This window comes from Engystomops pustulosus, chromosome 8 (genome assembly GCF_040894005.1).
Source record: "Engystomops pustulosus chromosome 8, aEngPut4.maternal, whole genome shotgun sequence".
Classification (NCBI taxonomy): domain Eukaryota; kingdom Metazoa; phylum Chordata; class Amphibia; order Anura; family Leptodactylidae; genus Engystomops; species Engystomops pustulosus.
In genome coordinates this window covers 112,938,143-112,955,783 of record NC_092418.1, presented here as the reverse complement: position 1 = coordinate 112,955,783, position 17,641 = coordinate 112,938,143, and the positions used below count along the sequence as shown (strand labels likewise).

At 47.6% G+C, this 17,641-nt stretch overlaps 1 protein-coding gene across 1 annotated transcript; it reads left to right on the top strand.

Annotated features, from left to right (window-relative positions):
• The first annotated feature begins 70 nt into the window (after positions 1–70).
• On the top strand, positions 71–16,645 carry UBXN4 (UBX domain protein 4). Its single transcript, XM_072122249.1, has 13 exons — positions 71–249; positions 4,229–4,331; positions 4,529–4,557; positions 7,109–7,227; positions 8,401–8,545; positions 8,759–8,849; positions 9,996–10,050; positions 10,593–10,757; positions 11,173–11,300; positions 11,377–11,479; positions 12,410–12,541; positions 12,797–13,008; positions 14,301–16,645. Exons 1-13 carry the CDS (start codon positions 168–170, stop codon positions 14,434–14,436), a joined length of 1,500 nt encoding a protein of 499 aa, XP_071978350.1. The 5' UTR covers positions 71–167; the 3' UTR covers positions 14,437–16,645.
• Positions 16,646–17,641: the final 996 nt, after the last annotated feature.

Here is a 17,641-nt window from a genome sequence, read left to right as displayed (position 1 = left end):
CTTCCTGGGCGTGGCTTAGCGCTGCCTCGCCTCCACAGGGGCGCGGTTTGCGGGCCGAGCGCCGTGCGTGATGACGTGTTTCGCGTCAGAGTCCGTTGTGCGCTTCGTCATCGCTGTATGTCCGGCTGCCAGTGACAGGAGGCAGGGGCGATCTGCAGGCCGGCGACATGCTCTGGTTCCAGGGATCCATCCCGGAGGCCATAGCCGCCGCCAAGCACAGGAGCTCCGTGTTCGTCGTGTTTGTGGCTGGTGAGGAGAGCTGAGGGTCCGGTGCTGTGTGTGACTGTGGTTGTCTGTGACAGGTGTTATGGGGACGGTGGCTGCAGAGGGACGTTTTCTGTAAGGTTTGAGGCTGGGGACAGGTGGGGGCGAGTAGCATCGGATATAGGGACGTGTCAACTGAAATGACATATAGAGGACAGGAAATAGACTGCAGGGACATAGAGACAGCCATGGGGGACTGCTGCACAGAAGAGACTGCAGGGACATAGAGACAGCCACATATAGAGGACAGGAAATAGACTGCAGGGACATAGAGACAGCCATGGGGGACTGCTGCACAGAAGAGACAGCCACATATAGAGGACTCACTGAGGACAGAGGAGAGACTGCAGGGACATAGAGACAGCCACATATAGAGGACAGGAAATAGACTGCAGGGACATAGAGACAGCCATGGGGGACTGCTGCACAGAAGAGACAGCCACATATAGAGGACTCACTGAGGACAGAGGAGAGACTGCAGGGACATAGAGACAGCCACATATAGAGGCCTCACTGAGAGGACAGAGGAGAGACTGCAGGGACATAGAGACAGCCACATATAGAGGCCTCACTGAGAGGACAGAGGAGAGACTGCAGGGACATAGAGACAGCCACATATAGAGGCCTCACTGAGAGGACAGAGGAGAGACTGCAGGGACATAGAGACAGCCACATATAGAGGACTCGCTGAGAGGACAGAGGAGAGACTGCAGGGACATAGAGACAGCCACATATAGAGGACTCACTGAGAGGACAGAGGAGAGACTGCAGGGACATAGAGACAGCCACATATAGAGGCCTCACTGAGAGGACAGAGGAGAGACTGCAGGGACATAGAGACAGCCACATATAGAGGCCTCACTGAGAGGACAGAGGAGAGACTGCAGGGACATAGAGACAGCCACATATAGAGGCCTCACTGAGAGGACAGAGGAGAGACTGCAGGGACATAGAGACAGCCACATATAGAGGACTCGCTGAGAGGACAGAGGAGAGACTGCAGGGACATAGAGACAGCCACATATAGAGGCCTCACTGAGAGGACAGAGGAGAGACTGCAGGGACATAGAGACAGCCACATATAGAGGACTCGCTGAGAGGACAGAGGAGAGACTGCAGGGACATAGAGACAGCCACATATAGAGGCCTCACTGAGAGGACAGAGGAGAGACTGCAGGGACATAGAGACAGCCACATATAGAGGACTCGCTGAGAGGACAGAGGAGAGACTGCAGGGACATAGAGACAGCCACATATAGAGGACTCGCTGAGAGGACAGAGGAGAGACTGCAGGGACATAGAGACAGCCACATATAGAGGCCTCACTGAGAGGACAGAGGAGAGACTGCAGGGACATAGAGACAGCCACATATAGAGGCCTCACTGAGGACAGAGGAGAGACTGCAGGGACATAGAGACAGCCACATATAGAGGACTCGCTGAGAGGACAGAGGAGAGACTGCAGGGACATAGAGACAGCCACATATAGAGGCCTCACTGAGAGGACAGAGGAGAGACTGCAGGGACATAGAGACAGCCATGGGGGACTGCCGCACACTAGTCAGAGGAGACAGAAACTGAAATTACATATAGAGGACAGGAAATAGACTGCATGGACATAGAAGAAGTCTCATCGGACACTGAGAGGACAGAGGAGAGACAGCAGGGACAGCCATGGGGGAATGCTGCACACTAGTCGGAAGAGACAGCAGGGACAGCCATGGGGGAATGCTGCACACTAGTCGGAAGAGACAGCAGGGACAGCCATGGGGCAGAGGCTTATATTGTGAAGTAGTAAGAATAGACAGAGACTGAAATCAGTCACCGGACACAGAGCGAGATGACAGAGAAGGAGAAGAGACCGCCATGGGACGTGTCATGGAGATGACGACTTGTTCTGCATTAATCGGAAGAGACAATGACTGAAATCACATTTCGAGCTCTCACCGGACACAGGAGAGACTGCGGGGACTTAGAGACTTGTCATGGGGGACTGCTGCACAGTAATCAGAAGAGACAGGGACTAAAATCCTGTATAGAGCAACAAGTAAGATAACAGAGGAAAGAGACTGCAGGGACAGCCATGGGGTTCATGAAGTATACACCAGACACAACGTGAGAGGACAGAGAAGGAGAAGAGACCACCCTGAGACATAAGATCTTCTACTTGGAAGAGACAGAGACAAACCACATATAGAGGATTCAAGGCGAGAGAGGAGAGACTGCAGGGACCTAGGGGCAGCCATGGGGGGACGACTTAAACCGCAATGTAATCAGAAGAGACAGCGACTGAAATCACGTAAAGACTGCAAACCGGACACTACGGGAGAGGAAGAGACCTCCACCAGAGAAGGGGAAGAGACCTCCACTGGAGAAGAGACCTCCACCGGAGAAGGGGTCAGGGGTAATAATCCTGACTGCAGCGCCCTAGTGGCAGCCATGGGGGGACGACTTAAACCGCAATGTAATCAGAAGAGACAGCGACTGAAATCACGTAAAGACTGCAAACCGGACACTACGGGAGAGGAAGAGACCTCCACCAGAGAAGGGGAAGAGACCTCCACTGGAGAAGAGACCTCCACCGGAGAAGGGGTCAGGGGTAATAATCCTGACTGCAGCGCCCTAGTGGCAGCCATGGGGGGACGACTTAAACCGCAATGTAATCAGAAGAGACAGCGACTGAAATCACGTAAAGACTGCAAACCGGACACTACGGGAGAGGAAGAGACCTCCACCAGAGAAGGGGAAGAGACCTCCACCGGAGAAGGGGTCAGGGGTAATAATTCTGACTGCAGCGCCCTAGTGGCAGCCATGAGGGGACGACTTAAACCTCAATGTAATCAGAAGAGACAGCGACTGAAATCGCGTAAAGACTGCAAACCGGACACTACGGGAGAGGAAGAGACCTCCACCGGAGAAGGGGAAGAGACCTCCACTGGAGAAGAGACCTCCACCGTAGAAGAAGAAGAGACTGCAGCACCCTAGGGGCAGCCATGGGGGGACGACTTAAACCTCAATGTAATCAGAAGAGACAGCGACTGAAATCGCATAAAGACTGTAAACCGGACACTACGGGAGAGGAAGAGACCTCCAGCGGCGAAGGGGAAGAGACCTCCAGCGGCGAAGGGGAAGAGACCTCCAGCGGCGAAGGGGAAGAGACCTCCAGCGGCGAAGGGGAAGAGACCTCCAGCGGCCTAGGGGCAGCCATGGGGGGTCAACATATACTGTGCAGTAGGTGGAGGAGACAGGGACTGATTCCTGCATAGAGCGGACCTGGGTAAGATGAGTCACTGTGGGGACATGGGGGCAGCCGTGGGGGGGGGGGGACTTGTACTGTATTACTGTCAGAAGAGACAGAGGCTGAAATCCTGAAGGGAGACCTAACCGGACACGGCCTGAGAGGACACAGGAAACACATGATCAGGAGGATTATTACCCCTGACCTCTGGACAGGGATAATCTTATGTCTCTTGTCCCAGAATTTTATATTTCATTGTAATTTATGGGGTTTCCTAATCTGAGCCGCTCACTGCATTAGTCCTGGAGATGGGGCCTGGAATCATTGTAGGAGTGTGGCCCCCGTATCCTGGCAGCAGCTTGCAGTGCGATGGTAGGACGCACGCTTGTCCTGCCGCTCCATACAGTCATGATATGATTCCCCGTGCTCATGGTCGGTGGTGGTCCCTTTATGGAGACCCCCAACAATCAGATTATCCCTTATTGTGTCGCTCTTGGTGACACGTGAGCAGCAGTGCAGCCCTAACCCCGCACCGCTGTGTCCAGTCCTGCCCCTCCTAGTGACGTGACACTCACCTGTTACACTGATCACTTCCCCTTGTTACTGTGTGTAATGTTTGTGCCCAATCCGGCTCGCTGACTGCTTCACTAGCGACAGGGAGATGTCACTTCTCCGCATAATCCCTGGGGAGCGTTGTGCAGACACTAACTCCTGCTCTTGTTCCAGGGGATGATGAGCAGTCCACCGGGATGGCGGAGAGCTGGGAGGATGAGGAGGTGGTGCGGGCGGCCTCCCAGGGCTTTGTCGCTATTAAGATCGACAGTAAGAGGTTTGTAAAATAATAATTTACTTGATATAATCTTTTGTCATCCGAGGCCGATACAACAAATAATCTATAAGCCTCATACATCAAGGAGGAGAACTCCAAATATCTGCAATACTGGGGGTAGTTATATATGATGTGATAGGACACGCAAAGTATCTGACATTATAACTGGTTACTTTCCTCTTTATTTTTCCTTGTAGTGAGTCCTGCCTCCAGTTTTCGCAGATTTGTATCCTTTTTCAATGTATTATTTATATATTTTCAGGTCCTGTGTTTGTATTTATTTCCTGAGTTACATCCTGTATTATACCCCAGAGCTGCACTCACTATTCTGCTGCTGGTGCAGTCACTGTGTACATACATGACATTACTTATCCTGTACTGATCCTGAGTTACATCCTGTATTATACCCCAGAGCTGCACTCACTATTCTGCTGGTGGTACAGTCACTGTGTACATACATGACATTACTTATCCTGTACTGATCCTGAGTTACATCCTGTATTATACCCCAGAGCTGCACTCACTATTCTGCTGCTGGTGCAGTCACTGTGTACATACATGACATTACTTATCCTGTACTGATCCTGAGTTACATCCTGTATTATACCCCAGAGCTGCACTCACTATTCTGCTGCTGGTGCAGTCACTGTGTACATACATGACATTACTTATCCTGTACTGATCCTGAGTTACATCCTGTATTATCCCCCAGAGCTGCACTCACTATTCTGCTGGTGGTACAGTCACTGTGTACATACATGACATTACTTATCCTGTACTGATCCTGAGTTACATCCTGTATTATACTCCAGAGCTGCACTCACTATTCTGCTGCTGGTGCAGTCACTGTGTACATACATGACATTACTTATCCTGTACTGATCCTGAGTTACATCCTGTATTATACCCCAGAGCTGCACTCACTATTCTGCTGCTGGTGCAGTCACTGTGTACTTACATGACATTACTTATCCTGTACTGATCCTGAGTTACATCCTGTATTATACCCCAGAGCTGCACTCACTATTCTGCTGCTGGTGCAGTCACTGTGTACATACATGACATTACTTATCCTGTACTGATCCTGAGTTACATCCTGTATTATACCCCAGAGCTGCACTCACTATTCTGCTGCTGGTGCAGTCACTGTGTACATACATGACATTACTTATCCTGTACTGATCCTGAGTTACATCCTGTATTATACTCCAGAGCTGCACTCACTATTCTGCTGCTGGTGCAGTCACTGTGTACATACATGACATTACTTATCCTGTACTGATCCTGAGTTACATCCTGTATTATACCCCAGAGCTGCACTCACTATTCTGCTGCTGGTGCAGTCACTGTGTGCATACATGACATTACTTATCCTGTACTGATCCTGAGTTACATCCAGTATTATACCCCAGAGCTGCACTCACTATTCTGCTGCTGGTGCAGTCACTATGTACATACATGACATTACTTATCCTGTACTGATCCTGAGTTACATCCTGTATTATACCCCAGAGCTGCACTCACTATTCTGCTGCTGGTGCAGTCACTGTGCACATACATGACATTACTTATCCTGTACTGATCCTGAGTTACATCCAGTATTATACCCCAGAGCTGCACTCACTATTCTGCTGCTGGTGCAGTCACTGTGCACATACATGACATTACTTATCCTGTACTGATCCTGAGTTACATCCAGTATTATACCCCAGAGCTGCACTCACTATTCTGCTGCTGGTGCAGTCACTGTGTACATACATGACATTACTTATCCTGTACTGATCCTGAGTTACATCCTGTATTATACTCCAGAGCTGCACTCACTATTCTGCTGCTGGTGCAGTCACTGTGTACATACATGACATTACTTATCCTGTACTGATCCTGAGTTACATCCTGTATTATACCCCAGAGCTGCACTCACTATTCTGCTGCTGGTGCAGTCACTGTGTACTTACATGACATTACTTATCCTGTACTGATCCTGAGTTACATCCTGTATTATACCCCAGAGCTGCACTCACTATTCTGCTGCTGGTGCAGTCACTGTGTACATACATGACATTACTTATCCTGTACTGATCCTGAGTTACATCCTGTATTATACCCCAGAGCTGCACTCACTATTCTGCTGCTGGTGCAGTCACTGTGTACATACATGACATTACTTATCCTGTACTGATCCTGAGTTACATCCTGTATTATACTCCAGAGCTGCACTCACTATTCTCGCTGGTAGTGCAGCCACTTTGTACATACATGTAATTACTTATCCTGTACTGATCCTGAGTTACATCCTGTATTATACCCCAGAGCTGCACTCACTATTCTGCTGCTGGTGCAGTCACTGTGTACATACATGACATTACTTATCCTGTACTGATCCTGAGTTACATGCTGTATTATACCCCAGAGCTGCACTCACTATTCTGCTGCTGGTGCAGTCACTGTGTACATACATGACATTACTTATTCTGTACTGATCCTGAGTTACATCCTGTATTATACTCCAGAGCTGCACTCACTATTCTGCTGCTGGTGCAGTCACTGTGTACATACATGACATTACTTATCCTGTACTGATCCTGAGTTACATCCTGTATTATACTCCAGAGCTGCACTCACTATTCTCGCTGGTAGTGCAGCCACTTTGTACATGTATCTTCATATGATATGGCTCATTTAAGAGTCAGGGCCTCCTTGTTGTTGGTAGTTGTGACTTATGATACAGCATTTTACTAATTTCGGTCATTGATCCTTCACAAGTGTCGTCCCAGATCCTGTGGTTTGTATCCCATCCAGCTTTTTCATCGGAGAGAACGGAATTCCACTGGAAGTCATTGCTGGCAGCATATCCGCAGAGGAATTAATAGCAAAGATAACCAAAGTCAAGCAGGTGCGGAGCGCGGCCTCCAGCTCATCCCGCACAGAGCCAGCAGTCCGTGCCAGGACCCTGAGCCGCCATCATTTCATGTTGCACTGTTTGCGTGGAGGGTTTTTAAGTTGCTTCTTGCCATTTGTCTGTAGCAGATGGTCCCTCCGCAGTGTGTAGGAGTCCGGGACACTGACTGCTATTATCACATTGCATACCGTCTCCTGTATTATACATAGACTATTCACATCCCTGAGCAACTTTCCTGCGCCATTGTGGTATTTTCCAAAATTTTCAGCGCTATTATTATTATTCAGCAGTTTAAAGGAACACTCCAGTCACTTCTGATACATTGGAATGTGAATTGTGCAGGACCAGAAGGGAGGAGCTGGACTCCAGGGTCAATGTAAATGAGTCCTGCTCCTCCCTTTAAGTCCTGCGCCAGGTATTATTCCATGTATTGGCTGTGACTGGAGGTTTCCTTTTATTGCACCGTCCTGGCACTCCCTGTAGTTGTAACTGTACCATACAGTCACAGGGAAGGGGCAGCAGGAGAGAATTGAAGCATAATCCCTTAGTGACCTTGGCATCTTGTTGGTTAGAGAGAATCTTTCATCAGTGTTGGGTATTGTCCCTGGAGAGATGTGTTATCTGACCTTTTATGTGTTGCTAGTTGCAGTAGGAAATAAGGGTTTATATTCCAGGATTGTAGCTTCTCAAAGTGCACTCAAAGTGTGTCCTCACACTGCTGTGCTCTCAGCTCTCTCCTTTATGTTCTTGCACAGACTTTCCCTTCTGCTGTAAAATCTGTACGTGGCTTATGTTAAATACTTGAGCATATGAGATGGAACAGAGGAGCAGCTCAGTGCAGAGTTTGCGGAGTCCAGCTGCAATCCTAGAATATAAATCCACAAATCCCAGTCCTGCTGCTACTAACAACATCAACAAAGTTCGGCATTGTCCCTGGAGATGTAATCATAACACTGGCTGCAGTCTTTATGGCCCGAGCTGTTGTGGGAGACCCACCCTGTTGGCCTTTTGGCACCCTATCCCTGAAATGTTTGTGGGCAAAAACCTTATCACACCTTTTCAGTTTTGTTGGTTCTGGTTTATTGCGGCTACAGAAATTTTTTTTTTTTGTTTTTTTTTACTTGGATAATTGGTTTATGTTTTTATATGGTTTATTTCACCTTCCAGATGCACTCGGGGAAGAATGACCAGTTACCAGCAGATGGCAACCTCCCTGGAGATTCACCAGTGACCTCCTGTACAGTATCTGAGAGCCCATCCGTGCAGTCGCCCCCCATAGAGACCCCCTCGGCATCCCCACAGACTACCCCAGGTCAGACGCTTTCTGTATGTGCATTAGGGCTCATTCACACATGGATCAGATGCATTTTCTATTTTCGGATCTCCACTGATGGTAAAGCCTCATGCACAGGGATGCAGCGCCCACCCCTCCTCTCTCCAGCGGGCGATCATAGGTCCTGTGCATGAAGCCTTACACTGATTCATGTGAATGCTCCTCATTGACGGATATTGGTGTCTTTTACAGCACAAAGCGATGAATCGCCCACAGAGGAGTCGAAGGAGACGGTAGAAGATGCCAGCGAGACTCCTAATGACGGGACAGACAAAATGGAGAGGTCGGTTTATTCTCGGCCCTTAAACTGGTCACAGTCTCTACTAGGAGTTTACTACAAAATAAGTTTTCCTTTAAGGCCATAGAGTTCTGTGTGTGCTGGGGATTGGACCAGTCTTGCCCTCATCTTCCATATTTTGTAAAACTCATGGTATCCACTAGATGACTGCTCTTTAATACGGGTCTCAGTGCTGGGACCCCTTAAAACACCACCCAAAAGTAATGTGCCTGTATAAATGGAGCGCCATCTCATTCAGGGTTTGGGCACCGTCCACACCTTATGCGATTGCCGATCATACTCCGGATCGGTGATGCCTTGTTGGGCATCCTGAAAGGAAATCTACCATGAAAATCCATCCTGATAAACCAGGGACATTACTCATAGATCCAGGCACCGGGACTGTGGGATCTTCTTATATGTGTTATCCATGGCCTCCTTCCTTCTAACATCAACCTTTATAATTGCGCTGCTCTAGAGCTGTTACCAGAGCCCCTCCATGCTGTAGATTTACAGGCTGTTACATTGTGCTGGAGCACACTCCTCTTCCCTTTGCTTGTTGTAATCTCACACAGTGTGAGGGGGAAGTTTCCCTGCACAGAGTGTGAAACTACAGCGCGGAGGCTTTATGGTAACGCCCCTCGGAGCCATACAGGTTCGTTAGCATCATTTTAAAGGTTGATTTTTAGAAGGAAGAAGGAAATGGGTGACAAATATAAGATCACCAGTGTTACGGTGCCTGGATCTATGAGTAAGTGTCCTTGGTTTATCATGATGGATTCTTATGGTAGATTTTTAGTACAGTCATTGTCATCCCAGAAGTCAGAACTGCATAGATGTGATGAGCTGCACTCGGTCCAAATGATGCTGCTACGCATGCCCGCGCTTCGTCGCCATGATAGGGATGATTAGGTTTGTAGCCTTGTAAATAGTTGAACAGAGTAAGTGGAGGACTCCTTTATGGTATATGACGGTGCCACACATTGTAGCCTGATGTGATGGTATAGTGCAGCAGACACTCTGACCGTGTGTGAGACGTTGTAGCTTCTGGTTATTTTTCTAGTGGCTTCTTTGTACTTGTTGTCTGGCTGGCAGTGATGATGACCTACTGGAGGGTCATAACTGATGGGACTACCATAATGTTTTATGCAGGGTTATGGCCAAACTGGAAAAGAAAATGGAGCAGAAGAAGAAGGAAGAGCAGGAGGTAGGTGATTATTAATCCTATTTGTTATATTCTGTTTTTATTATTTCTATGTTATTAGCCCCTATGTGCTGTCTGTACATATTATGGGAGTATGACAGCCACACCTATTGCCCCGACCACCACATCCATGGAAAGCAAAATGGTTGGCAGCCATGAAATTTATTCTTGCAACCTCTACTCCTGTGCTAGTCAGTAACTGAGTAGGTCCAGGAGAGGATGCAGACAGAGAAAGCGGTTGATTCGTGATTGCCGCCATCTTAGTCTAGGTTCACATGTAATTTTTGGTGGCATACCTTGGGAAGGCTCCTGACGTATACTCTGAGTGTACCCATTGACATATAGTGGATTCAGCTGAAAATATACAGGATAGGAAGACAAAGCAAGCTGCGCCCATTTATCCTGCTCCCTCCTATGGAAGCCTATGGGGGGTGGATGCAGAGTAATTCTTCACATCCCTCACCCTGCCGAGTGCCTGGATTAGGGTGACGGTGATAGAAAAAAAAAAAATTTACATTTTCTTTGTTTTGTATTTTATTCTGAAGAAAGAGATCAAGAAAGAGATTGAGAGGAGAAAAGTGGGGAAAGACATGCTGGAGTATAAACGGAAACAGGAGGATGATCAGGCAAGACGAGCGCTGGAGGAGAGGAACCGGGAGAAGGCGGAGGACAAAGCTGCCAGAGAACGGATTATACAGCAGATTGCACAGGTTAGCTGGATGTGCTCCAGAGCTGCACTCACTGTTCCTGTAGGACAAGTCCCTGTGCACACACATTACATCACTACTGCTCAGATCCTGCATTTCATTGTTTTTATTATCCTCCAGAGCTATAATCTAGTCTGCCAGTGGAGTCACTGTGTGCATACATGACATTACTGACCCTGAGTTACATCCTGTATTCTAGTCCAGAGCTGCACTCACTATTCTGCCAATGGAGTTGTATTACTTGTCCTGTGCTGTGGATAAAACTTGGTAGTACAGACAAGATAGATGCATAAAACCTTATCAATCCCCAATAGGGAAATTGTTTTATGCTTCAGCTTAAAAACTTGGAGTGGATTGTACTTCTGTACGTGGTTATTAGTAAGGTGACATTCTCAGTAAATGTACTTTTGTGTTTTAGGATCGTGCTGATCGGGCTGCGCGGTTTGCTAAGAATAAAGAAGAACAGGAGGCTACAAGGGCGGCTGAAGTGCAGGCACGGCAGGCAGAGATGGACGCCAGGAAGGAGGCAGCACAGAGAGAGAGGCGGTACTTGCTTTATCCTGCTCTACAATCTGCCTTCTCCTCTTGCCTTCGTATAACATGGTTTCTTTCTTCTCTTCAGGACTGTAGCCAGGATACAATTCAGACTTCCAGATGGATCTTCCTTTACAAACCAGTTCTCATCAGAAGCTCCTCTGGAAGAGGCACGGCGATTTGCTGCACAGGTCAGACATGAGCTTTGATTTGACACCTTTTGCACTAAAGTTGTGTTAATATTCCCTGACCTGTTAAAGGAAATCTCCCATCAAAATCCATCCTGATAAACCAGGGACATTACTCATAGATCCAGGCACCGGGACTGTGGGATCTACTTATATGTGTTATCCATGGCCTCCTTCCTTCTAAAATCAACTTTTATAATTATGCTAATGAGCCTGAAAGGCTCTGGGGGTGTTGCCAGAGTGCCTCCTTGCTGCAGCTTTACAGGCTCTTACACTGGAGCAGGGGAGACTGCAGCACAGGTCAGCTCAGGGAAGAACATGGATATATAAGAAGATTACCGCCGTCACAATGCCTGGATCTAGATCTTAGATGCAAAATGAAACCACTTTCTATACAGTTTTTAATAAAAAGGTATAGAAATTACACAGATTCTACATGAGCAAACTTTTTTTTTTTTTTTGCTTTATCTTGCTGATAATAAATGGACATTAACATTCACACAGACATGTGCCCTCCCGTAGCAGAGCCGGCATACGGCGGCACGCTGTAGCAAACCGTGCCGCAGGGTTGCACACACGGGGAAAGATGGAGCACGCTGAATGGTGCCACACGCCACGAGCCACCATTGCCATCTATGGGGCCGTATAGATAAACCTCCATCAGACGCTCGTGTGAATAAGTCCGCACCACCACCACTCAGGTCTTGTGTCTTTGCCGCAGTCCAGTTCACTATAAGTCGCATATACGCTGTGAAGGTTTGGTTCTTGCTTCTTCTGCATACATCCCAGATCGTAGATATCGTCCCATTCTTGTAGAAGGATGGCAGAACCTGACCCGTTGTACCATTAATGAGAGCCTCGTTATATCCAAGGTCACAGAAGTCATTAATTGGCAGGATGAGCGCTAATAAGATGTGTTCTTGACTCTTACAGACGGTTGGAAACGCCTACGGCAACTTCTCCTTAGCGACCATGTTTCCTCGAAGAGAATTTACCAAAGAGGATTATGGGAAATCTTTACTGTCTCTAGAACTTGCACCCAGTGCCTCTATAGTCCTCTTGCCGGTAGGTCTGATGTTTAGATGTATGTCCACATGTTGGGGCCAGTTCACATCTCTCTTCGGTAGTCACTTATTTCCTTCAGTTATTATGAGCCCGAACCAGGAGAGACCTGCATGTGCTCTGTGTGTATAATGACCGCTCCTCACAATAACTGAAGAGGTTACACAGATGTGAACTGGGCCTTACAAGACGCACCATTTGCAGCATGTGAATATAACCGTATCATTCGTGTCGCTCTCCCTTTTGCTCTATTTGCAGGCTGGACGGCCATCCGGGGCCGTAGTGCAGTCATCAGACGGAGGGGTCTGGGGCTTTTTGGGTACTTTGTTATATCCCCTCCTTGCGGTGTGGAGGTTTCTGAGCAGTTTCCTATTCAGTAGCCCACCCCCAGCACAGCACACGGACAGAGCAGGTCACACACAGCAAGAAAGTGCAAGCTCCTCGGCATCCACTGGTTCAGAGCCAAAGAGGTAAGTGCGAGAGGAGACCACGACTGACGTTAGAAGGTTTGTGGGCCCTTAATTCAGATGTGCCCCCCCCCTTCATCCTTTGGGTAAATGTTCCCATCCCCTATGTCCTTTGGGTAAATGCATCACCCCCCCTTTGTTCTTTCGTTAAGTGCTTCCTCCCTCCTCCATCCTTTGGGTTAATGCGTCTCCGCCCACACCCCCTTCCTTCATCTTTGGGTAATTGCGTCTCCGCCCACACCCCCTTCCTTCATCTTTGGGTAATTGCGTCTCCGCCCACACCCCCTTCCTTCATCTTTGGGTAATTGCGTCTCCGCCCACACCCCCTTCCTTCATCTTTGGGTAATTGCGTCTCCGCCCACACCCCCTTCCTTCATCTTTGGGTAAATGTGTCTCCCCCCACACCCCCCTCCTTCATCCTTTGGGTAAACGCCTCTCCGCCCACACCCCCTTCCTTCATCTTTGGGTAATTGCGTCTCCGCCCACACCCCCTTCCTTCATCTTTGGGTAATTGCGTCTCCGCCCACACCCCCTTCCTTCATCTTTGGGTAAACGCCTCTCCGCCCACACCCCCTTCCTTCATCCTTTGGGTAAACGCCTCTCCGCCCACACTCCCTTCCTTCATCTTTGGGTAAACGCCTCTCCGCCCACACCCCCTTCCTTCATCTTTGGGTAATTGCGTCTCCGCCCACACCCCCTTCCTTCATCTTTGGGTAATTGCGTCTCCGCCCACACCCCCTTCCTTCATCTTTGGGTAAACGCCTCTCCGCCCACACCCCCTTCCTTCATCCTTTGGGTAAACGCCTCTCCGCCCACACCCCCTTCCTTCATCTTTGGGTAAACGCCTCTCCGCCCACACCCCCTTCCTTCATCCTTTGGGTAAACGCCTCTCCGCCCACACCCCCTTCCTTCATCTTTGGGTAAACGCCTCTCCGCCCACACCCTCTTCCTTCATCCTTTGGGTAAACGCCTCTCCGCCCACACCCCCTTCCTTCATCTTTGGGTAAACGCCTCTCCGCCCACACCCCCTTCCTTCATCTTTGGGTAAACGCCTCTCCGCCCACACCCTCTTCCTTCATCCTTTGGGTAAACGCCTCTCCGCCCACACCCCCTTCCTTCCCCTTCATTCAATGGGTAGACGCCACACCCCCCCACCTTCATCCATTGGGTAAACGCGTCTCCCCCTCATCCTTTGGGTAAATGTCGTCACCCCATCCGTCCTTTCCTTCATCCGTCGGGTAAACGCATCTCCCCCTCATCCCTCGTTCTTACTGATGCCTTCTCTCCCCTTTTAGGGAATCCGTACGGAAAAGGGTACTGGAAAAACGAACTGACGAATTTAAGAAAGAAGGAAAAATCTACAGGTTAAGGACACAAGACGATGAGGATGAGAACAATACCTGGAACGGGAACTCCACCCAGCAGATGTAGGAGATGATTGACAGATGTTTGTTTAGGGTTTGATTGGTTTGAGCCACTTTGCAGCATTTTTTGTTTTTGGGAGGGGGGCTCCTGTATTTTAATCACTGTCACACGGCTTTAGCTCAATGCATGGAATTAGGATCCTCTAACTCATCTCGGGATAGACGCTGCACTCGATAGAAAAAGCTTCTCTAACAAGTCTGAGTTCAGGGGGATTTTGTTCTTTTATGTTGGGCAAACTCTGCTCTGTTTTTCTCAATCCAAAATTAATTTTCTGCTGTTTTAAAGGTACTCAAGGATTTTGTTATTGATCCCTTAACTTGACGATAGGTGGTCAAGATTGTTTGGGGTTCAAGTCTCGGGACTCTTGATGATCGGCTGTATTAAGAGGCCATAACATTCACATGAGTGTTTTCAGCCCTTACCAAGCACAGCGCCATTTATTGTATAGTGGCCGTGCTTGGTATTGCACCTCCACAGCATTCACAGTCCTAGCAATTAATGGATGTGATGTGATGGGTTTGTGAAGTGGTTATGCTGCTTTCTGGAGCTGGTCAGTGCAGGTTCCTGGTAAGGGAGCACCACAAATCTTGTATAGATAACCTATCCCCACAATATGGGATTAGTATAAAAATCTGTGACAACCCCAGAAACATTTCCTGTTGACTATTCTGACATTTCTGCAGTAAATACTTGTCTTCGCCTTGAAATAATAATTCTGAAAAGATCTTTTTCAGAACTCTGTGCTGTGCCGCTCCTCTGTTATCCCTCCTGGAAATGCACTGAACATCTGGATGTTACTATTCCTCTCCTGCAGTAGGTTTTTCTGATCGATGGGGATTGGTAACATCCGATTGTTAGTTTATTCCAGTGTTTCCCGGAGGAGCAGCATGATGCAGAGTTTAGAAAGAAATGCTACAAAATTATCTTTGGTGAATTCTAATATTAAAGGGGTTGTCCACTTTCAGTAAATAGTTCTACAATTGTCCAGTATACTTTCTGTATCAATTTCTCACGGTTTTGTAGATCTCTGCTTGCTGTAATTTAAAAGGAAGCTTCATCGTTTACTTCCTGTGGATAAAAACTGGTCCCTGGTCATGTGATACACAGGGATATCACGAGCTATGCACCTGTGTGACATTAGATGACCAGGGATATAATGATCCGTGCACCTGTGTGACATCAGATGACCAGGGATATAATGATCCGTGCACCTGTGTGACATAACATGACCAGGGATATAACGAACTGTCCACCTGTGTGACATCACATGACCAGGGATATAATGAGCTGTACACCTGTGCGACATCACATAACCAAGGATATAGTGAGCTGTGCACCTGTGTGACATCACATGACCAGGAATATAAGGAGCCATGGACCTATGTGACATCATATGAGCAGGGATATATAATGAACCTTGCACCTGTGTGACAGCACATGACCTGGGATATATAATAAGCCGTTCACCTGTGTGACATCATATGACCAGTGATGTATAACGAGCCGTGCACCCTTGTGACATCACATGACCAGGAACATAACAGGCCGTGCACCTGTGTGACATCACGTGACCAGGGATATATAACAAGCCGTGCACCTGTGTGACATCACATGACCAGGAATATAAGGAGCCATGGACCTATGTGACATCATATGAGCAGGGATATATAATGAACCTTGCACCTGTGTGACAGCACATGACCTGGTATATATAATAAGCTGTTCATCTTTGTGACATCATATGACCAGGGAGATAAGGAGCCGTGCACCTGTGTGACATCACGTGACCAGGGATATATAACAAGCCGTGCACCTGTGTGACATCACGTGACCAGGGATATATAACGAGCCGTGCACCTGTGTGACATCATATGACCAGGGATGTATAATGAGCCGTGCACCTGTGTGACATCATATGACCAGGGATGTATAATGAGCTGTGCACCTGTGTGACATGACATGACCAGGAACATAACGAGCCGTGCACCTGTGTGATATCACATGCCAAATTTCTATCCATAGGAAATAAACAATGAAGCTTCCTATAGAATTACAGCAAGCAGAGATCTAGAAAATTGTTAGAAAGAGTCTACTTGAAAATTACATTTACAATAATCAATTATGTGCTGAAAGTGGACGACCCCTTATATATAAAAAAAAAAAAAAAAAGTTGTCAGTATAGTTGCTTGCTCTTCAGTAATGACTTTTTTTTAAAGGGTTAGTCCAGAAGAGTTGACGTGTTAAACCGGGGACTAGATATATAGAAAGATCCATCCGTGTCACATTAAGATTATATCCAATCCTACCCCTGGATATACACATGGAATAGGCTGAAGCCATTGGACTCGGAGCCTCTGGATGTGACCTGTTGTGGTGGTCAGTGACCGATACTGCTCCCCAATTTAACACCCCCCTCATGCTCCCAGGCTGCCCCTCTCCTCACACTCATCTTAGTTATATCTGCAAGACACTACTCTCTCTCTTCAGCGAGACCACAGCCGCTCCTCCTAATCCAGGCGCTGCTACAATTAAAAAAAGGGGGGGGAAAAAAAAAGTTTTTTTCTTTTTATCTTAATTTTTTTTTTTGTTTCCCCGGAAATGATAAGACTGTTGATGAATCAGAGGAGGAGGAGTATTTCTGGACTTTATTTCGGAGCCGTAATGTGCAGAGCAGATATTGATTTATATATATTTGTAACATGTCACTTCTATATAAACATTAGTAATATAAGAACATTCACGGACTCCTCATTTGTGGTGGGTTTGGTACGGAGACGGTCGCATCGGCAGATTTTCATGTAAGGTTTTGGGGAAAGGCTATGGCATAACCTGCAGCGCTTTCCTTGCTGCAGAATATGCTGTAGCGGAAACTTCATAGATCTTATCCATTGGGTCCATCAGTGAATGAAGGTGAGTACAGAGCGGATAGAATTCTCCACTCTAAAACTTTGTTACAATTTATACATGACCTTCCAAACTCTCCATCCACAGGGTGCAAAGGGTTATATCCACAGCAGGATCTGCCTGTGACCTCTGGCCCCTGTAGGGTCGAGCAGTATATATGTATCCTGGTAATAATATGATATCGCTAGATGTTATCCTATAGTCATTTTATCATTATCTGTATGTTATGAGCCTGGATGCAGCGCGGGGTCAGGCCCCATCACCTCCCAGGCTCATTATGCTGATAATTTATGGCTTATTATTAGCA

What these genes read in the sequence shown, in the direction of transcription:
- UBXN4 (XM_072122249.1), top strand. Translation starts at nt 168, where the DNA reads ATGCTCTGGTTCCAGGGATCCATCCCGGAGGCCATAGCCGCCGCCAAG. An exon ending in GCAGCACAGAGAGAGAGGCG is followed by an intron (nt 11,301 to 11,376) that starts GTACTTGCTTTA and finishes TCTTCTCTTCAG; the next exon opens with GACTGTAGCCAGGATACAAT. An exon ending in CCTCTATAGTCCTCTTGCCG is followed by an intron (nt 12,542 to 12,796) that starts GTAGGTCTGATG and finishes CTCTATTTGCAG; the next exon opens with GCTGGACGGCCATCCGGGGC.